At 35.8% G+C, this 26,469-nt stretch overlaps 1 protein-coding gene across 2 annotated transcripts in view; it reads left to right on the plus strand.

Annotated features, from left to right (window-relative positions):
• The window catches only part of LOC140166150 (transcription factor SUM-1-like), a 31,338-nt gene extending 25,555 nt beyond the window's left edge, over nt 1-5,783 (plus strand). The window contains exons 3-4 of one of the 2 annotated variants that reach the window (XM_072189542.1): nt 1,864-1,938; nt 2,208-5,783. In XM_072189542.1, the coding sequence (XP_072045643.1) occupies nt 1,864-1,938; nt 2,208-2,227 (95 nt within the window). In that variant the 3' untranslated portion in view covers nt 2,228-5,783. Of the gene's footprint in view, nt 1-1,863 lie in introns of both variants that reach the window. The other variant, XM_072189541.1, reaches the window with a different exon arrangement.
• The last annotated feature ends 20,686 nt before the right edge of the window (nt 5,784-26,469 follow it).

Raw genomic sequence — 26,469 nt, forward strand, 5'->3', positions numbered from 1 at the left:
TACATCATACATCATAATGAATTATTACTATCTAACATGTGTACAACAACAAGAAAACTTCCTCCAGATCGCATGATTTCGGAAATGTGCACTAAATCAAGCCCGTCATTGGTAAAAAATCAAAATACATACACTATGGACCACAATAGACTCATCCCAATGGCATAGTCCAATAACCTCAATTACATAATCATAGCGCAAAATTTGACCTCAAGTTGCAGAATATGAGTTTTTGTACCCAAAGTTTCAAAGGTCATTCAATGAATGTAGAAATGTATTGGGGTTTACGAACTGTGCCCCTGATAGATGAGCGTGTTGTGGATCCTAGTGATCAGCTCACAGGGGATGCGAATAGTTTGTCCTATATTCCTTCCTATTCACATCAATAAATATTCCCATTTAAAGCTACAAAATTCTCATCATGAGAAAAACATTGTTGTCCCGAAGGAGGAATAAACATTTACCATGGCATTTTCTCGGCAATAGCATGTCAACCATATAGACAGGGAGATCCCCAAAGGTTAGAGGGTGTGGGAGGGAAGATTACTATGGAAGTGAAGCGCACCGTCAATGAGTGGCATTTGAACAAAAATTATGACCATTCTCTTCTAATTAATTTCTCATTGAGTCTAATGGCGTCGCCCAAACAAAATATGACATATTGTTCTTATGTACAAGTACAGGTTCCTTGGCTCGCAAGTATTTTGTTTTCATAATAGTTATAACAATACGACGATCTTGCAGCTCATTAACAAATGCTCTTATTTTATGGAGTGCGCATTCAACATATTCAACTCATCGTATAATGTGAGCTGAGCAAAGTGAGGGAATTTCCTTGCAAATCATTGCAAAATCGAGCCTGTTGTGTTCATGTTATTTAAAAGATGTCTTAAATTACATACATGTACTGTATATACGGTATAACGAAATTCAGATACTATAAGTAATCTTCCATAAGCAAATCACCATTTCGCAAAGCCCAGTGTCATCATCTCGTCATTTTATTCACACTTCTAAATAGATCACTCTCTACATTTATAGCCTAAAAACCACAGAATTTCTTTATAGCAATAATCAAACTAAACAATTTCAGGACCCAGAAAACGCGAGAATAATGTATATATCAAGGCATCCATGAGTACCTGGATGTTGAGCCAGTTTTCAAGCGGGCTGTCAAATGCTTGTCTGAAGACAGATTCTTGCCAACAAATGCAACTGATACTTATGAAGTTGTTGTATGATTAGGGAGGATTGTAATAACGCGTGTAACTTGATACGCCAAATAGATCTGCTAATAACTGATCCCTTTCTACGTTTTTTTCACAAAATAAATCCTAATCATTGTTCCTATTAGTATTATCATCGATACAATGGGTCGTCTTAAATATGCTCTGCGTGAAGCATTAAAAGTAGTTTTGAGATATTTTCTCAAATCAAGAGCTATCTTAAGAATCACTGAACCAATACCAGGCTTGTTTGTACTCATTTCAATGCATTTTTCATGCTGTTTCCAAATATGCTTATGAATATTTTAAACAAAACTTGTCGTCTGCAGTCGAAAAAGAAATCATGTAAAAATGGCGCAATATGTAATTGTAACATTAATTACTAATACTATAGTATAAACTCGTACTCGTCTATCCTACTTTGAAAGGTTAACTTTTGTGACAAAATTATCCCAAAATATAGAGCAAACGTGTTGTCTTATGAAGATAACATAACAGTATGAGCTACAATGGTTCATCTGTGCATGCGGTAATCTACTCTGTTTTACTCATGTATATCTATGTAATTATTCTCATAAATAAAGCAACTTTCTAAGATCTAATCTTGTTTATTTGTTTGTTTCGTTTCTTCATATAGGTTACCAATGCAATAACAGTGCGTCAAGTTTGGACTGTTTGTCGTTGATTGTTGAAAGCATAACACCGAACAAAGGTAAAGCAATTACCTCACCGAAGAAAGCTACGTCAGATGGCATATGTATGTGCTAGAAGGAATTATTGAACAAAATGACTCTTTTATAGAGACACATGTATGATACTACTACAAAAGATTGTATTTTTGTCATGTATTTAAATCAATCAAAGAACAACAGACGGAATGAGATGAGCAGACGGTAAAAAGCGCGGGAAAAATTCCAAGATGGACGATGACGATGGACGAAGCAGCTTATAAGTTCTTCTCAATTTCTTCTGTTATTTCAGAAATGGTCAGCATGCTGTAAAAGAGTTTTTATGAGCCTTGCATGAGAGCAAAATCGTCTGGGCATTTTAACTGATCATCAGAAGACAGAAGTAGCTGCATGGCTTCAACATGTTCGAGGAGTGGACGACGTAGAGACAAACAAATATTCCCGCCATTGGCGAGATTGTTACATTTGGATAAATGCAATAAGCAGACGATTGCAACTTGAACACCTAAGTTAACAATAACATTAAATTTCAGTATAACATGTATAAGCTGTGTGATGAAACAATTTATCTTATAAAATAATAATCTTCAATTGTTTACCAGGTTTTTACAATTACCATGATTACAACCAAGCAGTACCTCAACATTATTAACATTGCTCAAAATCCTTGTTAGAACAAAACAATGATCGTATACTAAAGTATGTATTTGTCATCAACCATGTCAACATACTTTGTTGAATGTGCGTTTTTCGACTGGCATCATATAATGCGTATCTTTAAGCCTATATTTGACAGCCAATGTAAGGTTATCTTGACATTGTTTTAATATCGATGATAGGATAATAAGCGAGTTCGATATTACCCACTTCCGGTTAGGTCATAGGTCAGATGTACCAAAATGGCCGTCTTCGCGCGAGATTTGCATCAAAAAAGCGGCCTTCGCAAACTTTCTCAAAATTCGACTGTTCTTGCATTCATCATATCGAATTTATGAAGATTAAATGTATTGGTATAACTGCAGAAAAAGAGGAAATTTTCAGAAATTGTTTTAAAAACGTAATCGAAAAATGAGTTATTTTACGTGTGTTTGCAATGGACGGCGCGGCAGTAATTTCGGTGCAGCCTCCCACAATGCAACACGATTTTGTAACTGACATGGAAATCGCTTATCATGATTATCTCAAAGAATATTTAATATGCAGTGTTATTATGATCACTACAAAGTTACTATGTTTCAATATTATTTCTTTTGTTTATTACATTTTGCACTCCGATATCAAGAGTTCGTATTGCAAAAATTGCAAGATCTGAAAATGATTGTTTTAGTTCTGAAAGTGTCAGCCTGTAACTACTAAATATTCAAATTCTGGTACTTTTTAAATAACAAGAGAGTATACAGAATTATAATTTATAAGTTGAAAGTTTCAGGGAATCTTCTGTACTAAGACTTTGTTTCAAACAACGCAATAATGAGATTCTGAGGAGCAAAATATAATATTTAAGTAAAAAAACACGAAAATAATGTTAGAAACGTCTAGGTCAATTTTTCGGTACATGATTTGTGTCTGCGATGAGTCAAGTTATGTTTGCCCTGGAAAGAATATGTCAGACATTGAGTGCAAAAAAGAAAGACTCATGCTAGCGATATTATCAATTAAATCAAAAGACCCCTCCAATGTTTATGATTTAAAAGACAACTGGTGAAACTAATAGATTAAATAAATCAATCCCAGGAATTCAGTCTAAACCATTCGAAGGTTGGCATTAAAATAAGGAAAAAGGTTAAAATGTGGTTTTGCACTTGTTAATTTATATTAGTGTGATTAGTGCAATGATTAAGGTTTTTTTTATATTAACTGTGAAAAGTTTGTAAAGATGCGTACAAATACATATATGACAGGGTTGAAAATCACGATTTCTTGGAAAGACATTTGCTTAAATTGATAAGCCAAAGTTCACTACAAGATAGCAACTTTCCCATAATATCTTACGTATTTTTTTTTTACATGGGGAAGCCAAATTTCCCGCCAAATTCCAAACTTTACCTCCAAATTTGTATTTTCCAGACCTGGTGTTTGAATCATGTTTTAGAGGCGATCCTGGATCGGGATACAGATCTTGTGTTTATTTCCAGGATCTGTGATCGAGGTGAGCAGGAACTATTCTGCGTAGGAAACATTTCCAAACTTTACCATATCTACGTATGTGTTGCGTAACATGAACGCACGTTTGGTACGTAAATGTAGTGGTCTTCCACCGCATACCCTTAAAAGCCAACCACGCGAAATCTAATATCTGCGTAAAAACTTTTGTTTAAAATAATATGTCCAGGATGACTCGAGAACATGCAAGATACATTCATCCATATTTTCTATTGAATTCTCCAAATAATTAAATTCGGCTCTTCCGGTATGGGCAACACATCAGACAAACGACCAATCAGAATAAAGAAGATTTTTTTACCACAAATAATAGATTAAAAAGTTTTACATCCAGCTGTTGTGTACTAAGCTATGTAGCATGAGTCAGGAAAAAAAGAGAAACATTACAATATACAAGTGGTGAGCCTGCAATATTACACAAGTCCTTTTCTAGGGTTTCTGTCCCGTTTTGCACGCACACTTGCTTAAGTATAACTTTAAATGGGCTATTTTATATGGTGCCCAGGGTTTGGCACCGTTTTTGTGCTTTACTCATACTAAAGTCGAAGTCCATAGTTGGTCCACATATCAAACTATGCAAATAAATATGTCATTTTGTATGTTGTTGGTTTTTAACTTTAATTTGCATTGTGTGTTTGTTCACCTTTCCCCCCAAAAAAGCAAAATATATATGTGCGAATTGCTATAGGGACAAAGTTATTTTTTTTAAATCTAGAAATACATCTAGAAAATGAAATGGTTAAGTATATCAAAGTATACGTTTCCAGTAACGTTCATGGAGTTTTTGGAAGATGTTGGTTACGGAAGACCATTTTTCTTTTTGCAAATGAAGGTTTTTTATTTTCCGCGTATAACTGGCCTCGCACAGAAATCTTGAAGGATTATCCCGGGGGGTCACTCCCTTTGTGGCCTGTACACCATCCGCGATAATGAAAACGCGTAAAAAGGGTCGTTTTTCGTGGGTATGCACAATACGCGCGTATCGCGTTTAGGGTGTCAAAAACATGACAAATTGGAAAAAAGGGTAGCAAAATTGCAATTTCTAAATACGCGGAAATGAAATTTAGGGTATGAAATTTGATGTTAGGAATGAAATCCCTGTTTAGGGTGTCGTTTTAGCCAAGGGTTAAATCCTCGTTTAGGGTGCTTTTCAAAAGTTGATTATCGCGGATGGTGTACAGGCCACAATGGGAGTGACCCCCCGGGAGGATTATACACCTTTATTCTGCAATGGAGTCTTTACACTAGTCATGAATATCTTCACCAAGGAAACAACCAAATGACGGTTGGGCCGAAGGAGGGCACCTCAAAAATGCATGCATGTCCCGAATAGAAATAAAACATCAGAAGTCTTTAATTGGTTTCAAGTGTGTGCCCCTAACATCCTACGGTTTTGCTTTCGGAAACAACAGATAAATTTAATATTATTTTAATGATTATTTTTGCCATCAGACCTTATTTCATATGGAATTTTGACTCCGAATGTATTTCCAATTCTCTATTAAATTAAAGTAATTATAAATGATTTGATGGAGTAAAAAATATGTACTTAAATTAGCGATTGACCTTTCAGATGCATGACAAATCATGTTCTATTAAAGATGGCGAGGTTGAACCGTACCACGCACCAGGTCCCATATAACATGTATTTAGTCGAATCAACAAACTCTAACCGTGCTAACCAAGTTCATTAGCTATAAGAAGTTATAATAAGTAAAACAAAAATGCCATTATATTCAAGATAAAGAGCAAAAAATGCAAATTTCTGTACACTGCAAATAATTATGACTCAACTGTTGAGTAAAAAGGGAACACCACAGCAAAATGCGATTGAACTCAATGTTCATTAAATTGTACTCAAATTGAGTAAAAGTTTAATCAATATTGAGTTTCATTTGAATCATTCATCAGTTTCCTTTTTACTCAATTGAGTAATTTTTACAATTTTATTAGAGTGTAAGATATTTTTTGCCAAGTGAGTAAAGGTTAAAAGTGTTTTCTGTATTGAATGTCTTCCATACACTGTAATACCGAAACAATCACAGAAATAGTGCTCAAAATAGATATTCTTCCATGTTTCTTCTTCTTGTTCATAATTATTTTTAATACTTTTGAAAAGGAAAGAAAATATGCTGTGTTGAAAAGGCAGCTGACAAAAGATGTGTAATGATGAAAGAAACGAGTTGTCATGTATAAGACGCCATTTTGGACTATAAACGATATAGTTATTTGCGCCTAAATGACTGCCATGCACTTTATCAGCGGTCTGTTACTCAAAATAGAGTATTTTGCCCTTGTTTATTCTTTTGATGCAGTTGAATAACATGTTTTGTTAGCAACATTACATTTTAATGTGCAGGTAATTATTGCCATTGCGTATTGTTGAAGTCTATATAATTAATACTGCGTCCATAAAGTATTTGACTTGTTATAACTTAAGGGTACATTTTTATACAAAATTATCTATGCAAAAGGTACCCAAAACTATTAATGAGTTTTTATTTAGATAAACAAAAACATGTATATGAAGTTGTAAATAAAACTATTTGGTGATGACGATTTGCCAATAGATATCATATGTATTTATTATCTTTCGCTTTGTATATTGTCACGGAAATTGTTTGTCTATAATAAATATGATAAATGTTTCAAATGAATATTAATGTGTAATGCGGTGATTTTATTTTTGTTCTCAATACAATATTATTATGAATGGACAATGCAATTCTACTATATCCTGAACATGCTGAAGGGTTCTTCTGGTATAAACTTGTTGTTGAAAATATACAATGAATACATTATGTATATTCATTCAGTACTCTTTCAAATATTTTCAAAACTCCTGTATCGTATACAAAAAAATGGTTAACTGTTAAATTATATCATACAATCTTGGAAAAAAGTACTTGGAACACTTGGCACACTTCATCCAAAATCCGTGCAGAATTTGCAATCATCATGGAAATGTTTATGAACAAACATGACATCTACAACAATGATTTACCCTTAACCTCGCCCAATCAATCAATGTTGGAACACTTTGGAAAACCACTGAAGACATTTATTTTTCCCAACATTGCACGTGGGAGAGGGGGTCCCGTTCTTGACACGAAATTGTTCCAAGACTTTTTTCCAAGATTGTATATAGATATACCTTTGAATTCAAACATTCTCACCCGGCACCCATCAATGTTGGAACACTTTGGAAAACCACTGAAGACATTGGTATTTCCCAACATTGCACGTGGGAGAGGGGGTCCCGTTCTTGACACGAAAGTGTTCCAAGATTTTTTCCAAGATTGTATATAGATATACCTTTGAATTCAAACATTCTGGCATCAAATATCTTACTTTTTTTAACCCTCGCGGATATCCGCCTTAAATACTCTGCACGGAATAATCAACATTAATTTTTTTGGACGCTGTATTCCAAAAGATAGAGTAACCAGCATATTTGGTGGGTTGCAAACCCATCAGTTTTCAATGTTCATTGCAAAGACTGCCACTTAGACATTGGTTCAATTAAAATGGTCGGTATTCCATAACAATACTGCCCAACCACAGCCCTACCATGAAAAAAGAAAGCAATGACCTTTTTTTTTTTTCAAAATGCATTTTATTGCTTGTATTACACATAATACAAGTATCTTCCTTCTGAATAAAAGTATAGCTTAGTTATGGCTCTAAAAAGTTGAAAATCTCATGATGAATACTTGCTTCCTTACATTTTGTACATAGAAAGTATAGGACAATCTCTGAAAACCACGACAAAAGTAAGCAATGACCAAATAATTGCCCATTGTTTTGACAATTTTAGGCAAATAAGTCATCATCTTAAAAGAAAGTTGTTGATATTTAATAAATACCGTCAAATAATCTTAGTATTTTCTTCAATATTAAACAAAATCAAACACATTTATGTTTTGTCCTATATATCAATAGTATAAAATTAAACAAATTGGCCATTATATCCTTTTGCCTAGAGTATAGTTTATTTAACGGATAATTCCTATTGTTATGTCTCAGACTTACTAGACAGGTCATGCGTGAAACATGGTTACCTGAATGGTTGACTGTATTTGAAATCTTTATGTACATCTATACCCCCCGCGTTGGAGATTAGGGGGGGGGGGTGTGGATTTCAACTGGAATGGCCCAATTAGCAAAGACTTGAATCGACCCATTGGGTGGACTTGATGATCAGATATTAAAGAAACTGTAGCGTACAGTACACCACAGATACCTGTGAGTACACAGAGCTCTTGGTACCGATGCAGGGACCGGGAGTAGCTGGAATTTTTGTCAGGTGGGTGTAGGGGGTGGGGCAGCCCATGTTGGGGAGGGCCCAACGTTGCCCCCCCAAAAAAAAAAAAAGGTCACACCTAGTTTTTTGGACACAAAAGTCACAAAAAAAGCTCAGTACTGCAACTAACCTCAAGGAGAAGCGTGGGCCGGATGGTCATGGAATCATGGTGATGTTGCTAGTGGTTTTGGGCCATTTTCATGAGTTAAGTGTAAAATGGCTCGAGCTAAATTTGTGCGAGATAAACGATCGCTTCTTGTTTGGCAAGCAAAGGAAACGTTGGGTTGTTTCTCGTCTATTTTCGACACGATTCAAATTATGCTTAATTCATCGCACTGCCGGGTGCTTGAACAAGTATGGTGGAGCAATAATGTATCTAAACCAAATTGTGTTATAAACTCTGCAGAACTTGCTAATAACCACCGATCAGGTGTTGTTTACGGGTCAATTTGTTAACTTTCCATGCTACGATATTTGGCCATTTATTTTTCCTTCCTAAATTGTTAATAATGAGTTTGTATATACGTGAGCTTCTAGAGCTCGTACTCTCCACTGGTAGGGCCTAGTATTAACGAACTCACGGCGAGAAAGAGCGGATAGCATGGAGCGAATTCACCTTGCGATGTTCTGACCATTGCGTCTTCAATAAATTGAATAATAAAGCAGTGATGGGCATTCTGAAACCGACATATTTCGTGACATTTTCTTATACATTCTGAAAATTCCTCACCATTGGGCCCTCAGCGGGTCGGAGGGAGGATGGTGGGTATAAGGAGGATAGATTTCACAACGGAAGAGTAACCTGTACTATTTTACGTGTTCAAAACAAAATGTTGATATATGTTATTAACAAACATTGAATATTAACATAGCTCTTCTATTCTCAAGTCAAAATACGATTGAAGTAGTATGTACTACATTGGAATTTAAATCTTATCTATTTTATATATTTCAATCCAAAGTTAGAATCAAGATACCAATCCGAAATATTAAATTTTTAATCTAAAGAATCGGAGACATTTTGAATAAGCATTTCCGAGACCCTTGGAAACTGGCCTGGATCATGGACAGTTTCGTTTCCTCCTCCTCATCATCATCATAAAGAGATGGATACTAATCATTTTGACGACCTCATCCTCATCAATAGACAGTTGCGAATCGTTTTGACGGCTCCTGCTCCTCCTCCTGCTCCTCCTCCTCCTCATCATCATCATCATCACCACCACTACCACCAGTGCCCCACCATCATAATCAGATATTAAATCAACAACAGCAGCAATATTAAATAAGGAAACGGTCACAATTAATTAAACATGATGATATAGCACAAAGACATTCAACATTACATTGATGCGAGGTCACCCCAAAAACGGTAAGTCGACCTTAGCATCGTCACTATATCTTCATTTGAAAAATCATTGACTGATAGGCTATAATATTTCAATGGGGTTTTCTTTGTTTTATAGATGTTCAAATAATTTAACCCGAATTGTGTCATAACTTAGAGGTAACAACCTACATGATACAAACCAGGTACAACACATGCAGACTGAGGAGGATCTGTGCATATACCGACCTTCCGTTTGGCATCAAATTTAGGAAGCTTTCAATCGACACTTTCAGTCGGCGATTTTGAAATAATTAATATATTTACACTTGAAGTGTCAACAGACAATCAATTATAATTATGCAATAGCTGTCCATATTACTGTAATAAAATACTAAAACTTAGTTTTAATTTACAATTTTATCGTTTGACAAATATAAATGTTCCCGCACGGGACACGGGAAGTGAGCGGTAGTTGCATTGCGAAGGTTACCGTGTAGCCCTCTTGTCGCCAGCCAGAGCTCCTAGGCGCTCTTTCCATCTACTCGTGGGAGTAGTAACTTTGAATTACGATTCGTCTCTTCCTGATTTACTACTTTGACCAATAGATTACGATGTGAATTGCCATACCACGTGAATTTGAATCAACAAAATATATGGTTGGAAAATCATCATGCATTTTACTTTGAGAGAAACACAAATATTCAATTTCAACAATATTGAAGAATGTGAAATCTTCAGGTATCCTGGTTAATGTTGTAATTTTACGAGCCAATGTGTCGAAATGTGCTCAAATTGGTAGTAAACAAGAAAAGCAAATGGTTTGTAATTAAATAATTGGTTTAAAAAAGCAATATGGGTTTTGTTATGATTTTTTTCTCAAATGTTTTAATAGAGAATTTCAAACATTACAGAATTTTTAATCGCTATTTTCCCTGCTATTTTCTCAAAATGGTCCAAATAAAGGATGAGGTACTAGTACTAGTGCTGTATTGAGCGCTCGGGTGCAGTGCATGGGTGTACATGTATTTTCAAGTCAATATCTACATAACCACGTAAACAACATTAGTGCACAACATTATGTACAGCGATGGTTATCAATATCATGTTTTGTAGTCCAAGTATTCGGAAGTTTTTCTAAGGCGTGTTCTCATGGGAGGAATGTTAAGAGACAGAATGGAACCACTACTCGGATAACAAGGTAAACCAAGCCCAGAGATTTAACCGCTTTAATACCCAATGAAATACAACGTAGCGCCTTAAAAATACACACCAAGGAGTCGTTAACTTTATCTGCAAACTACGCAATACATAATACACAACTAAATATTAATAAGTAAATATATTGTTGTTTTGATGCTTTGCCCATCGTCGGCAATGTCTGAGATTGGTTTTATTTCATTTAAATTTTATCATTATGTCCTCCCCAGGAACTTGTTATCTAATATATAACTGGGTTTATTAAAGAGGTTGCACACGGAGGTCAACTACAGGTTAGCTAATTATACTTGTGCGCTCTCAGCGCATCCCTTTATTCATGTGCGCTTCCACCTCCTGTGAAAAGACTTGGACATGTTAGATGATTCGGTTACAACTTTTATCCAATCAACACTACGGATAGAATCCTGATCGCTACTCCATCAAATTAGTCCCAAAGTCATGTCCATCTTCAACATCTCAAGTTCAATACCGATGGAGCATATATAGTTGATTAAAACATGCTAAAAACATTAACATTAATAACAATTTCGCTGAAACTTTTAACCCATCAGCATATAGAAGTGACAACCATCCACGCCCACCAAATCGTCATTAAGGTGTTGTTTTTTTTGCGGCGATTGAGGCCGCTCTAATAAAGAGCCAATATTATCCCGGTGTTTTGCGGTTTGTTTGTTTTCTGTTTTGTTTTGTTTTACTTTCATATGCATCTTGAGAACTGCAGCCATGACTAACCCTAAATCATGATACCTTGGGCCCAAGAGGTCATTGAATCGAATGAATGCTAATTGGTCGCAAAAAAAGTATCGAATGCTAGCTGTCAGTGCTTTCCAGGATTTGAGGTGTCACACAACCACCATGCATGCGCAAATGCAACTCTGTCGGATCCGGCAATAAGGGACCGCTCACAAACACTTGTTTGTTTGTTTGTTTTGTTTTTTATTTCTTCTTTAACCTGGGACACTCAATCAGTTGAAAACACAATTAATCATCTGTTCTTCCTTGAGGCCCAGGGATCAATACAACATTTACATAACATAATTATTAAGGTTTTAAAAATACTACATACATTCAAATACACGATAATATTGCAAATTTTGATAAATACAATGCTTACAAAATAAATCAAATTACAATGTGACTTTACAACATGTTTAAAATACTATTAATATTACATACATAGGCAAAGCATATAGAATAAAGGATCAAATATTAAACATTAAAACTACTTAAAAGATAAAACACTACAAAAATCAACCTATGAACCAGCATAGCTATAAAACAATAATAATTATAATATTATTCAAAACAATCGATTGCACCAAATACAAACTAAATGATTCATTTAATGTCAAATACAAATAATTCAATATGGAAACTGATTGCACAAAATAGTAGTAAGGCCACTTGTTAGTGGGGCCTGATGCAAAAAGGGGGCCCTGAAAATTTTGACCCCCCTAAAGGGGGGGGGGCTGAAAAAAATTACCACAAATTTTCCTGGGAAAATTGAGTTTATATGCTTTTCTATAGAAGTTACGGAAGTTCTCATGATTGTAATCTATATTAATGTCAAAATGAGAAATGAAGGTATGTTGCTTTCTCAATGTTATACTAAAATGCATACACGTAATGCAGTTTGACTGGGTCAATCAGATTTCGAATGACCATGCATAATGACATTCAAGGGGCAAGTGTAGTAAGTTATCTCACGTTCTCATTTTCCAGTTTTATTTACTCACTTTAAATAATTATTCACTTGTATTCATTGTTAAATTTATTGTACTATATCATAGGGAAACAAAACTCTGACTATGACCATATTTAGACCTAGTTCTTTATTATTTGGTGTTATAAATAACTTTTTATCATTTATGTCCTCCCCATGAACTTGTTATCTAATATATAACTGGGTTTATTAAGGTGGTTGCACACGGAGGTCAACAACAGCTTAGCTAATTATACTTGTGCGCTCTCAGCGCATCCCTTTATTCACGTGCGCTTCCACCTCCTGTGAAAAGACTTGGACATGTTAGATGATTCAGTTGACAACTTTTAGCCAATCAACACTACGGATACAATCCTGATCGCTACTCCATCAATGTTCCAAAGTCATGTCCATCTTCAACATCTCAAGTTCAATACCGATGGCGCATATATAGTTGATTAAAACATACTAATAACATTAACATTAATAACAACTTCGCTGAAACTTTTAACCAATCAGCATATAAAAATAACAATTTCGCTGAAACTTTTAACCCATCAGCATATAGAAGTGACAACCATCCACGCCCACCAAATCGTCATTAAGGTGTTGTTTTTTTTGCGGCGATTGAGGCCGCTCTAATAAAGAGCCAATATTATCCCGGTGTTTTGCGGTTTGTTTGTTTTCTGTTTTGTTTTGTTTTACTTTCATATGCATCTTGAGAACTGCAGCCATGACTAACCCTAAATCATGATACCTTGGGCCCAAGAGGTCATTGAATCGAATGAATGCTAATTGGTCGCAAAAAAGAAGTATCGAATGCTAGCTGTCAGTGCTTTCCAGGATTTGAGGTGTCACACAACCACCATGCATGCGCAAATGCAACTCTGTCGGATCCGGCAATAAGGGACCGCTCACAAACACTTGTTTGTTTGTTTGTTTTTTTTTTTTTTATTTCTTCTTTAACCTGGGACACTCAATCAGTTGAAAACACAATTAATCATCTGTTCTTCCTTGAGGCCCAGGGATCAATACAACATTTACATAACATAATTATTAAGGTTTTTAAAAATACTACATACATTCAAATACACGATAATATTGCAAATTTTGATAAATACAATGCTTACAAAATAAATCAAATTACAATGTGACTTTACAACATGTTTAAAATACTATTAATATTACATACATAGGCAAAGCATATAGAATAAAGGATCAAATATTAAACATTAAAACTACTTAAAAGATAAAACACTACAAAAATCAACCTATGAACCAGCATAGCTATAAAACAATAATAATTATAATATTATTCAAAACAATCGATTGCACCAAATACAAACTAAATGATTCATTTAATGTCAAATACAAATAATTCAATATGGAAACTGATTGCACAAAATAGTAGTAAGGCCACTTGTTAGTGGGGCCTGATGCAAAAAGGGGGCCCTGAAAATTTTGACCCCCCTAAAGGGGGGCTGAAAAAATTACCACAAATTTTCCTGGGAAAATTGAGTTTATATGCTTTTCTATAGAAGTTACGGAAGTTCTCATGATTGTAATCTATATTAATGTCAAAATGAGAAATGAAGGTATGTTGCTTTCTCAATGTTATACTAAAATGCATACACGTAATGCAGTTTGACTGGGTCAATCAGATTTCGAATGACCATGCATAATGACATTCAAGGGCAAGTGTAGTAAGTTATCTCACGTTCTCATTTTCCAGTTTTATTTACTCACTTTAAATAATTATTCACTTGTATTCATTGTTAAATTTATTGTACTATATCATAGGGAAACAAAACTCTGACTATGACCATATTTAGACCTAGTTCTTTATTATTTGGTGTTATAAATAACTTTTTATCATTTATGTCCTCCCCATGAACTTGTTATCTAATATATAACTGGGTTTATTAAGGTGGTTGCACACGGAGGTCAACAACAGCTTAGCTAATTATACTTGTGCGCTCTCAGCGCATCCCTTTATTCACGTGCGCTTCCACCTCCTGTGAAAAGACTTGGACATGTTAGATGATTCAGTTGACAACTTTTAGCCAATCAACACTACGGATACAATCCTGATCGCTACTCCATCAATGTTCCAAAGTCATGTCCATCTTCAACATCTCAAGTTCAATACCGATGGCGCATATATAGTTGATTAAAACATACTAATAACATTAACATTAATAACAACTTCGCTGAAACTTTTAACCAATCAGCATATAGAAGTGTTATGGTGTGAGACAGGCGCGGATTCAGGGGGGCCCGGCGGGCCTGGGCCCCCTCCCAAAAAAAAAAAAAGAGAGGAAAGGAGAGAAGAGAAGAGAAGAGGAGAAAAGGAGAAAAAAAAAGAAGAAAAAGGGAGAAAAGGAGAAGGGAAAAGGTTAAATTGCACGTATAGTAGGCCCATGCCTAAATCGCAGTCGGGTCAGTCTATAGGCCTATAGGTATGTGATTATTTTGCTTGAAGGCGGGTCCTCTGCCTAAAAGCATGTGAAAATTACGGCAGCCCACCGATATGTAGGGCCCGTCACATTTTGTCACCAAAGTCAGTAGGCCTATTAAGACGGACTCTGAGCCGACTTCAATTCAACACCATACATGCTTTAATTGCGAATCTCAAGTCTTAGGCCTATAAAGTGTCCGTGTTATATTTAAAATTTTACAAATCGAGTTCGGGCCCTTTTTTGTTTTAAAAAGCAATGATAGTGTAAAAATGGTCCACCAAATGGCTTCAATTAGGACTTCATTTTGCAAAAGTTTCTCACTTCTGAGGGGGCATATCCCCTCAGACACCCCCTGTGTGCGCAACTTTATGTTTAAATCTAAAGCAATATCGGGTAATTTAAGCTAATTTATTTATAAAGGTTAAAACTTGCCCACGAATGGCTTCAATTGGGCCTTCATTTCGCACATTTTCGGCCTTTTAAAACATAAAATTTGACACAATAAATAGTGCAAAATTGTCCACCAAATGGCTTCAATTAGGCCTTCATTTTACAAAATTTGCTCACTTATGAGGGGGAACATCCCCCTCAGACACCCCCTGCGTGCGCAACTTTATTGGTACATAATTATATAGCAATAATTCACACAATAAAAGTCAAAACTTGTCCACAAATGGCTTCAATTGGGCTGTTTTTCTCAAATTTTTGGCTTTATCAAACTAAAATTTTACGCAATAATAGTGACAAAATGGTCCACCAAATGGCTTCAAATGGGTCTACATTTTCCAAAAGTTTCTAACTTCTGAGGGGGGCACATCCCCCTCAGACACCTCTGCGTCGCGCAAGCAAAGCTTCTGGGATGAAGCCGCTTCGCGGCCATTAGTTACATTTTTTTTCCAAAATTGGGCCCCCCCCCTCTGACTGCTCTGGATCCGCCACTGGTGTGAGAGAATACATTGGAACGTTGGAAAAGGTTACTACCATGACTACCGCGCCGTTTCGTGGCTCGTTAACTTTTGCGGCTCCACCATTGCATGGTTCTTCCTCTTGGCGTGCGCGCAAAGACTACCAGCAACCACATAATTCTGTGCCAGCAACTCTACTTTGGGAAATTCCCTAATCAATCTTGTGGTTTGCATTAAAATATGATCAATCACAGATTGCGGAATATCTATCACACATGTTTACTTCTAGGCAGTCAGTCTGTGTACCCATTTTATCGTATTGGGTATCCCAAAGAACAATTTGGTTCAAAATAATCAGTCCCACGGGTAACGGATGGATCATTTCCAATCCTCAATTTTATGAAAAACTTCCGATTTCACAGATGACATTTATTTAGGCCCCAGATTAGCGGGGGTAATCGTTTGACATCTATGTTATTACCATACTCAAACTTGTCAGTGTGGATACGTGTTGTTCTACTCCAACTTGAAGCCATGTTGATTTTCAAGATGTTGAAGTTGAGAAATTTACCTGGTCCTGTGGGATTTGGATTCCATGTTTGGCTAAAAATTGGTATCATGTTAAAGATATTATATCTGATATTATAGATATAATGGAACATGATGAAATTTGCCCACTCTGTTATACTTTGGGTCGACATGTCAAGTATTTTATCACACAAATGCGAAGGCGGTTGCCAATCCACTAACAACTCTATTACCCCCAAAGATAATTGGTGACGACTGATTTCTATGTATTTCTTTATTTCTATATATTTATCAACTTCTAAACGAAAATAAGAAAAGACAGACAGCCTTATATGGATGAAAACGAAATAAAAAAAATAGATATTATCAATAATAGTTAAATGTACCAATGTATCTATTTTGGGTGTACAAGTTCTTTATTGATCAATTTAGTGACTGTTGTAAGGGGGTACTACACCCCTGCCGAATTTTGTGCCTATTTTTGCATTTTTCTCAAAAATTATAGCGCATTGGTGACAAGTAAGATATGTACATTATAGGGCAAGGACTATAATTATTGCACTGGAAATTTTATTTCAGCACTGACAACAGTTGTGGAGTTACAGTCAAAAATGAGGGAAACCAATATTTGATCAATAAATCAATAACTACTTGCCTTGAGTTGCTGAATTTTCAGTGGTTGTAGTCCTTGCCCCTATAATATACATATCTAACTTGTCACCAATGCGCTATATTTTTTGAGAAAATGCAAAAATAGGCACAAAAATTGGTCAGGGGTGTAGTACCCCCTTAGGTTCAGGACAACCTAACCACTGCAGTGCCCAACGATGAACCAAAATAAATGTGCGTTAAAATGGCAAAATTACCTGAAACTTCATAAAGATGCAACCATTTGGGCGCAGAAATCACGGAAATAGAAAAAAATCGGGGAAAGTATCAATTTCATGTACTTACACGAAAAATAGCATTTCATAGGTTTAAGCAAAAGAGGACAAAACTGAGCTATACATGTGTGGACATGAGGATACACTGAAAAAAAAAAACCATTTATGTTGCTGAAATTTTACTCGAAAAATATTCTTGCGGGAAAAACGAAGTTGGTTTATTTTCTTTCTTAGCTTTTCTTCAAACTTTGGCGCAACCGGAGGTTTAATTTTTAATGCTTGCCTTACGCAGTTTTTGTTCGAACGTCCATTCATTTGCTGGAATGGGCTATTCCAGAAAATAGATGCACGCCCCTTTAAAGGAGTTCGGATATCCAGACTTTTTGTCCATTCGTGACTGTTGGAAATCCAGACTTTAAAAGTGCCCAAAGGCAAAAAATTCCGGCAGAACAATAGTTCAAAATCAGAAATCCTCAATTTGAGAGCTCATTTTTAAGATTTCCGTGATTTTCCTTCATTTGATTGGATTTCCAAGCTTTTTCCAGTAACATTGGCAACTGGAATTCCAGTCGTTTTCAGAAAGCAGACTTGGAAATCCGGACATTTCTTTGATTGAAAATTTACTCCTTTATATAGGGGGTGTGCACCTATTTTTGGAATAGCCCAATGTTATGGGTGTTTTGTTTGTTTGTTGGGGTGTTTACGCGTTGGGGTGTTTTGTTTGTTGGGGTGTTTACGTGTTTACATGTTTGACACCATCCAATTAAAGCATTGCCGGGAAAAGATTTATTGAGAAGGGGCCCATACCAGTCCCTTGCTCCGTGTCATCATCTAAGTGTTTTGCCTTCCACAACATGTCAGTTATATTGATCAATCACCTCATGGTATAGCAATCAAATCTTAATGTTAATGTAACTAAAATATGTCATCTTCTTCTTCGCCATCTGTCTGGTAAACCATCAAATCTTAAAGAAATAGATAACGAAGATGCAAACAAAGTGTAATATTTATATAGTTGTCATGGTAACCATGCGACAAAATAAATGAAATTTTATATTGAACTTCATGTTATATAAGTTTATCATATGGGATGTTACGGAAGTTCTCATGATTGTAATCTATATAAATTAATGTCAAAATGAGAAATGAAGGTATGTTGCTTTCTCAATGTTAACTAAAATGCATACACGTAGTGCAGTTTGACTGGGTCAATCAGATTGCGAATGACCATGCATGATGACATTCAAGGGGGAAAGTGTATTAAGTTATCTCACGTTCTCATTTTCCAGTTTTATTTACTCACTTTAAGGGGGCAAGTGTATTAAGTTATCGCACGTTCTCATTTTCCAGTTTTATTTACTCACTTTACTCACTAATTATTCACATGTATTCATTGTTAACAGTGGCTCCGGAACCGGGGGCAGCCCCCCCCCCCCCATAATTTTGGTGGCTATGGAAAAGTACCATTGGGCTCTTCAATAATGTTGGCCAGGTGCCATTGCCCCCCCCCGGCCCCAATATTTAAAATCTTCCGGAGCCTCTGGTGAAATTTATTGTACTATATCATAGGGAAACAAAACTGTGACTATGACCATATTTAGCTGGGCATATTTAGACCTAGTTCTTTATTATACGGTGTTATAAATAAGTTTTAAAGTTGTTGATGACTGCATGCAGAACATGACCATGATGCATGACTGTGCTAAATTGTACCGCTTGTCTTAATGAAACCTACCTTACCTATACTTGAAAATGGTTTCACTTCTCTCCTTTTGTCTTTTCTTTTGTAGTTTCTTCTTCTCCTCCTCCTCTTCAACCTCCTCATCCTCCTCTTCTAAATTCCCCGCTTCCGTCTTCTCTATCTTCTCATGCTTCTGCTCCTTCTAGTTATTTCCTTCTACTCCTCCTCCTTCTCCTCCTTCTTTTTCGCCTTCCTCTCCTCTTTCACATTATTATACCCCTCCTCGTCTTTTTCCTTTTCTTGTTGTGTTGTTCATTTGTCTTCGTTTTCTCCTGCATCTTTCACTATTTCGGGTAAAAAACAAAATTACATCCATGATAATGACCTCTAAAGCAATCTTGGTGGGCATAAACACAGTTTCATCCTTAGGCATTTCATCCATATATTATGTTACCTGAAAAACGAAAGAAAATCCGTTTCTTAACAAGATACCTGCTAAGATTGGAAACAATTTGGAGAGATTTACATTGGTATCCGGTCATCCAATAGCGATCTCCTGAAATTATGATCTATTGTGGGTCAAGTTCACGTTTCACATGGTCAAAACTTTTGATTAATTCTCATTAGAGCTAATTTGCTTGCAAAGAAACTCCTGGTATAGCATAATGTGTATGCCCGTATTCGTTTCCCTCGTATCAATACAATTTCAAATTTTCTCAAAATTCAGATTTTTGCGCTATTATAATTAACTTTGATGAACTCGAATAAAAAACAGTGCTCTACGCTAGTCTACTGTAGTAGACCATTTAAATTTATCATACCTCTAATCCCTCTACCATAAAAAATCCACCAATCCTGGTCTGATCCATGAGATAGCTGGGCAGGGCAGTCACTGGGGATGTGTTGTGTTTTATGCATGGAATGGATGAAATATAGGCCTAGTTTGTGCAAACATTTTGCTATTTGCTACAAATTTCGTCAACACTTAAGGGATCTGGAATGAGCGTTTTAAACGTTTCGACAGTATTTTTTGTGGGACATGAGAGCACATCAGACATATCGAATTGCATTCTGAATACGCAGAATATCTTTCTGATATCAAATAATTTTCATTTTTTGAAATTCACGATATAATACAAATTTTATGACAAATTATTAAAATTTGTTGTTTTTTCACATTTTTGATATATAACAGTCGTCGAAGTAAATTTTATAAATCTAATGATATATTCTTAAAGTGTATGTAGCTGGGAGGAAAAGCCGACGATCAATTGAAAATTTTGACCTTTCATATTCAAGATATGAATTGTTTTTCCAAAAAGACCTAATATTTTTTGGTGTTTTGGGGAAAAAATGCATATCTTCAATACAATAGGTCAACATTTTCAATTGATCGTCGGCTTTTCATCCCACCTACATATACTTCAAGTATAAATCATCAGATTTATAAAGTTTACTTCGAGTACTGTTAAATATCAAAATATCAATTTTAATGATTTGCCATAAAATGTGCATTACATTGCGAATTTTAAAAAATCTAAATTATTTGATATCAGAAGGACATTCTTCGTATTCAGATTGCAATTCGATATGTCTGATGTGCTCTGATGTCCCACAATAAATGGCTGTCCAAACGTTCATACCCCAGCCCTTAACTTAAATAACATAATGTTGTGATAAGTGTCGTGATACCGTCCTTTTTGTATTAATTATTTTGAATCCCAAAATATCATTGTATTTCGTTGGGGACGTACATGTATAATGCGATTTTATCTTATGTATTCGTTGGGAGGTGTATGCGATTTTATCTTATGTATTCGTTGGGAGGTGTATGCGATTTTATCTTATGTATTCGATGGGAGGTGTATGCGATTTTATCTTATGTATTCGATGGGAGGTGTATGCGATTTTATAGTGTATTCGATGGGAGGTGTATGCGATTTTATCTTATGTATTCGTCAGATCTAATTCATGTTCAGGTGTTATATCATTTCTTATGTTACTGTCACATTTAATTTCATGTTGGAGCTTTATAAGCAAAAATGATACAAACCTATAAGCTACATGATTCATACACACACAGCAGTCATGGCATCAAGTTGTTAAATTTGATGAGATTCTAATATTCTTTCAGGTTTTTTTTAATTTTTATTTTTTTGCTTACATAAAAAATAGTTTTGCAATTGATTCGTTGATAACGTTTAGGCCCTATAATTTTTCCTTTGGACTGGAGCAGTTTAATCCACTGGAATGCATCAATATTGAGTCCCGGGTTTGCACCATGTTTGTTCCTGAACCCCCCCCCTATGTACCGTCCAAAGACCCCATTTGGCCCTTCCTTAAAGGCCCATTTTTTAAATCCTCAACAAAGACCTCGGTCGATAGCTTGAAAGTATGTAAGCCATTCACCAGAAGACCCCTTTTTCACAATTCTCGCTTGAGATATTACCAATGGCATTCCGTTACAAGCATATCCCCAAATCCCCAAATATTTAATTTGCCCCTGAAAGACCCCTAATTTTGCCCCCCCCTATTTTTCACACCCGTTGTGCACCCTAAAATCACAGACCATGAAAGTTCACTTCATGATGCATGGAGCCTTTCGTGCGAAGCATGGCTATTTTTAGGAGAACGTTCCAAAAAGTCAATTGTGCAATATTCCCCTATATTAAGAAAAATCAATTGTTCCGGCGTAATTTAAATGATTAAAATTAAAACATAAAGGCACATGACGGGTGAGATTACTAAAATTGCAAGTCATTGTCAGTTCGAATATTGATTACAATGTTACTTAATAGATGAAAAACGTGTTAAAAGTGTGCTTTTTAACACTATCTTGTGCTAAAAACATCTTCATATATTTTACGTGTTTTTGTGTTATTTTAGTGTTTATAAATCAACACTCCTATACCTTCACTGTACCAACAAGTGTTTATTAAGTGTTCAAGTGTTTATTAAGCGTTCACTGCAGATTAACACTATTTGAGCAACACTTTTTACACATGTTAAACCGTTAATATATTAACATTTATGTTAAAATATTAACAATTGTGTGTTAAAATATAAACACAAATGTTAATATTTGAACACATTAACGGTTTAACGTGTTTAAAAAGTAACACTTAATATATTAACACTTGTTTTTTGGAAAGTGGTGTTAACGTGTTAAAGCATTTAAAAATGAACATCTTCATTTAATCATAGTGTTAATGTGTTAATAAAAGTGTAAAAGTGTTAATATTTTAACACATAATTGTTAATATTTTAACACAAATGTTAATATTTTAACACATTAACGGTTTAAAATGTTTAAAAAGTGTTGCTCAAATAGTGTTAATGTATTAACACTTGTTTTTGCAGTGTGCTCTGCTCTGCTGACTGCTGTTTTTGCAGTGTGGTAATTTGGTAATTCAAAAAGCGCACAAAGACAACGAGGTTTACCTTAAACTTTATTAAACCCCAAACCAGCATTCTAAAAAAAATAAACAAAAAATAAATAAAGATAAATAAATAAATAAACAAATAAATAAATAATATATTTAAACGTTAGCCCATTGAGTGTTTTAGTTTTAGTTTTTATCTTAATTTTTTAAAGCTATGTAGGCCTTTAATTGCATTTACTATGTGATGTGTAGGCATATATTAAAGTCGAAAACAATATAATAAAGATAATTTCAGGGGCCCCCTTTTTGACATGAAAATTATCGGTCAACACCATAGAAAAGCATACACACTCAATTTTCCCAGGAAAATTTGTGGTCATTTTATCAGCCCCCCCTTTTTTTGCATCAGCCCCCCCAACAAGTGTTTGTGAACGGTCCCTTAGTCTTAGTCTTTTGAAGCTACCTGTATGAGCCCGGGTATAAATGAGCTATGATTATCATAAATTCCATAACCCTAGGCAAAATTTGCACCATCACTCATACATTCTATTTAAATGTTACAGCCCCAAAGGATTCAAACTTTTTACACCTTCTAAGACAAGAAAGTTAGCATGTGAACTTGACAGCCAGAAAGTGCAAGCGACCTTGGCTTGAAAAAAGATGACTCTTCTCTTGTCAACTAAAACCCGCATTGACATACATACTAGACTTTGACAAGTCTTTCAACACAAGCTAAGAAATGAGCTATTAAAAAAGCATTTCCCCCTTTCAAGTGAGGGGTGTTTCTCAAAAAGGACTTGCTTCAAGTCTAAGGTTTGGCCAGGGTACAAATCAGTCAATTATCTCATATTTTCAAATTTGTATTTCATAGGCATGATAGGGGTGACGCGTACTTCTGTAACTCAGACTTCTTCATAACATAAATGTGTAAAGTGACTTCTTGTCATATAAATGTTTACATGTAGATTTCTGATACTGATAGACGATAGTAGGTTTTAAGATATAATAGAGGATTTGATGAATTTCAGATAAAATTAATAGTCTATGATACTCCCACGGCAAACAGACACCGCGCCGGCTCGTCTGCCAGAAAGGTGAAATAGCAATTGGCATATTTAATGTTTATATTTATGTTTAATACGTTTCCTTTTTTTCTTTAATACTAGTACCCCCTGAGCACTATCTGCCGATCTAACATTGTCTCTGATTGGTTAATTACATGATATATTCACTTTAATCGCCAATCAGAATGGAGCTTTGCAAATAATTCACCCCAATTTTTTGCGTGGTGTGCATAATTATAACAATGTTGCTGATTGGTCCAACTGATAATGAAAACTTCTTTTTGGCCAATCGGCAGGTAGTTCTCAAGCTGTATTGAACTACAAATAAAGCCTTCAACGCGAATTAATTTACTTCCAAATTCATTGAATCAGAATGAAAACACTACGTTACGCAAACGTAATCAAACGTCTTCCTAAACCATCATGCTAACTGATTATTACGTCACTGCAAACCCACACCACGTAGGGCCTACGAGTGAATTACGAATATATTTATGTATTTTGCGTATTTCTTAAAGATGAATCCCAGGTTGAAGTACAATAGTCGAAAACAGTTGCTGTAAACTATTATTAAATTAATAATTATTGAGTTGAAGTTAGATTGGAACGAACGATGTCTGGTACCGCCAGTTTTGCGACACCGAATTACGAACAGTGTCTTATATCACTAAATGCCTGTCACAAGTTAAAGCATAATTTGGTTCTAGAATTAAATGACATTTTAAATTATGGTATTTCTATAATAGACCGTGGAGCCTAAGTAGTCTTGCAACTAAATTGAGTTTGTGTGTCCATAGATACCTTGACCCCTCGCCTCAGCATAATACTTGTTCTTAATGGTATATAATAAGCCATCACATTAAGTCTACGTAACCCAATTTCATCCTCCGCCACCGGATACTTAACCATCATGCATTGCGACAAAAAGTGCAACGAACCCAGCTGAGGAAACTTAAATTCAACACCTATATCTATCAAATTGAATTTAGGCGCATTTGAGAACTATGGATTACGATATCGTCTGCAAATCTTCCGTGCAGAAATGAAGCGGAAACTAACAATAGAGGGCGTTCTGATGGTTTATTAACAGTTTGTCTGTAAGCTCTAGATTCTCCCCGACTGGAGTAAAACATCATCTGGGTTTCCACGATCGCATCTTCGATCGCATTTGTCGCAGCTGCGACGCGCGTTTTACACCAGCATGGCAGCAAACACTGTGCAACAATCTAAAAGAGATATCATTCAGGATCATCCTCTTCACGATTATTGTGGTGGTGTACACCAAGGGGAGCTTTTGGGACTCAATCTTTTCATTGTTTTCATAAATGATCTTCCGCACCGTGCACATGTCCCTAGTTTTTAACGCCTTCGTGATAAAGGAAACTGGCTGTGTGTCAACCACCATGACCATGGCTCACTCCCTACTCTATAGTCCATCTTTGACCGCAAAGGATGAACTGGCAATTACATAAAGCCTTAAGTAGCTTTTAGTCACTTGCTGCGCGTTTTGGTACGACCATAGAAGACTCATAGACTCTGTCTTCAGAGTCTATGGTACGACTGAGAGAACTTCAAGAGGGAGTACCACACCCGCAAGATTCCGCACAGGTTCCGTAAACAGTGGTTTACCCAGGAATTTTTCAGAGGTGGTGCTGCAAAGGGAGGCGAGGGGCAATGCAAATTTCATGTGGGCAAAATTTGAACATTTAAATAGAAGAGGAGCAGATTCTAGGACCTAACTTATACATTTTTAAGTACTAAAAGGGCTTTTAGAAGGGCACATTTTTACGAATGAACGAGCACAGTAAAACAAAGGAAGGTAAAAATCTTATACCTTTTTGGGTTTCAAACCTGTGTCTCACCGGCTATTGCCTCGTATTGCCCAAACATTAACAATCTATTATACTCAACCGTAACATGGTAAAGCGTGTTATTCTCCATTGATTCGCTCGTGATAACAATTCCATCTTCAAACTTGATGACTAATTGATTTAATTGAATAGGTTGAAACATGAAATAAAATTTTAAAGCAGTTCGGTGAAACTTTCCAACCCTCTGCCACTTTGCAACATTACAATAACATAATTTTAGGACATTTAACATGTATCCGAGTAACATTTAGGCTTTAGCCTTCGTATGATGATATCCCCTACCCGAGACGGCTATATTTTCACCTAACTCCCCAAGTAGGGGGAATGATGAAGTACCTATGTCTACGAGTTGGACATGTTGCCGACAGAGCATTTTGCTATCATCAATAATATTTGTATCTTTTTGGGGCTCTTTCCTGTAGACCATGTCTCTGTTGTGTCCGATACATACCCAATCGCATGCGAAATGGTTTTGTTCGGTCATGTTGGTTAGGTGACCGATATAAATAAGTGAGTTAAGAAAAAAGAAAGAGTTTAACCGAGTTTTGAAGAAGGAAAAGGAGTTCTTCGTGTGGTAAAATAAATATGCGTACTCTGGACGGCCATTATAGGGGGCCATGCATTTTTGCAAGACTCGGGAGGGGTTTGTTTTGGCAGGTCGAAAGGGGGGGGGGCAAGCAGTGGCGGCGAGGGGCAATATTTTTCTTCCCCCAGTTTTGAGGCAAAACCCCCAAATTACGCAAATTTCCACTTTTTGCGACGATTGTGCATGCCATATCAATTTGTAAGCGCTCTCTTTACCAAGTCATAGTTCATTGAATTTACAACCGTAAGACAAAACAGGCGAAAATAGTAAGTTTTTGCACAATATTTGCAATTTAAAGAGAATTGGCAATTGCTCATTCTAGTGACGCTAGTATGGACAATATAAGTGTGCTGTTTCATTTAATGACAACAAATTTGAAAAATATTGAAAGGAACACATGAGGTTTTGACTTTTAAAACCTACATTTTGGTCAAAAAGTGCTTGGATAGATAGTTTTCAACAGATTTACCACATTCG

Source organism: Amphiura filiformis, chromosome 12 (genome assembly GCF_039555335.1).
Source record: "Amphiura filiformis chromosome 12, Afil_fr2py, whole genome shotgun sequence".
Taxonomy (NCBI): Eukaryota; Metazoa; Echinodermata; class Ophiuroidea; order Amphilepidida; family Amphiuridae; genus Amphiura; species Amphiura filiformis.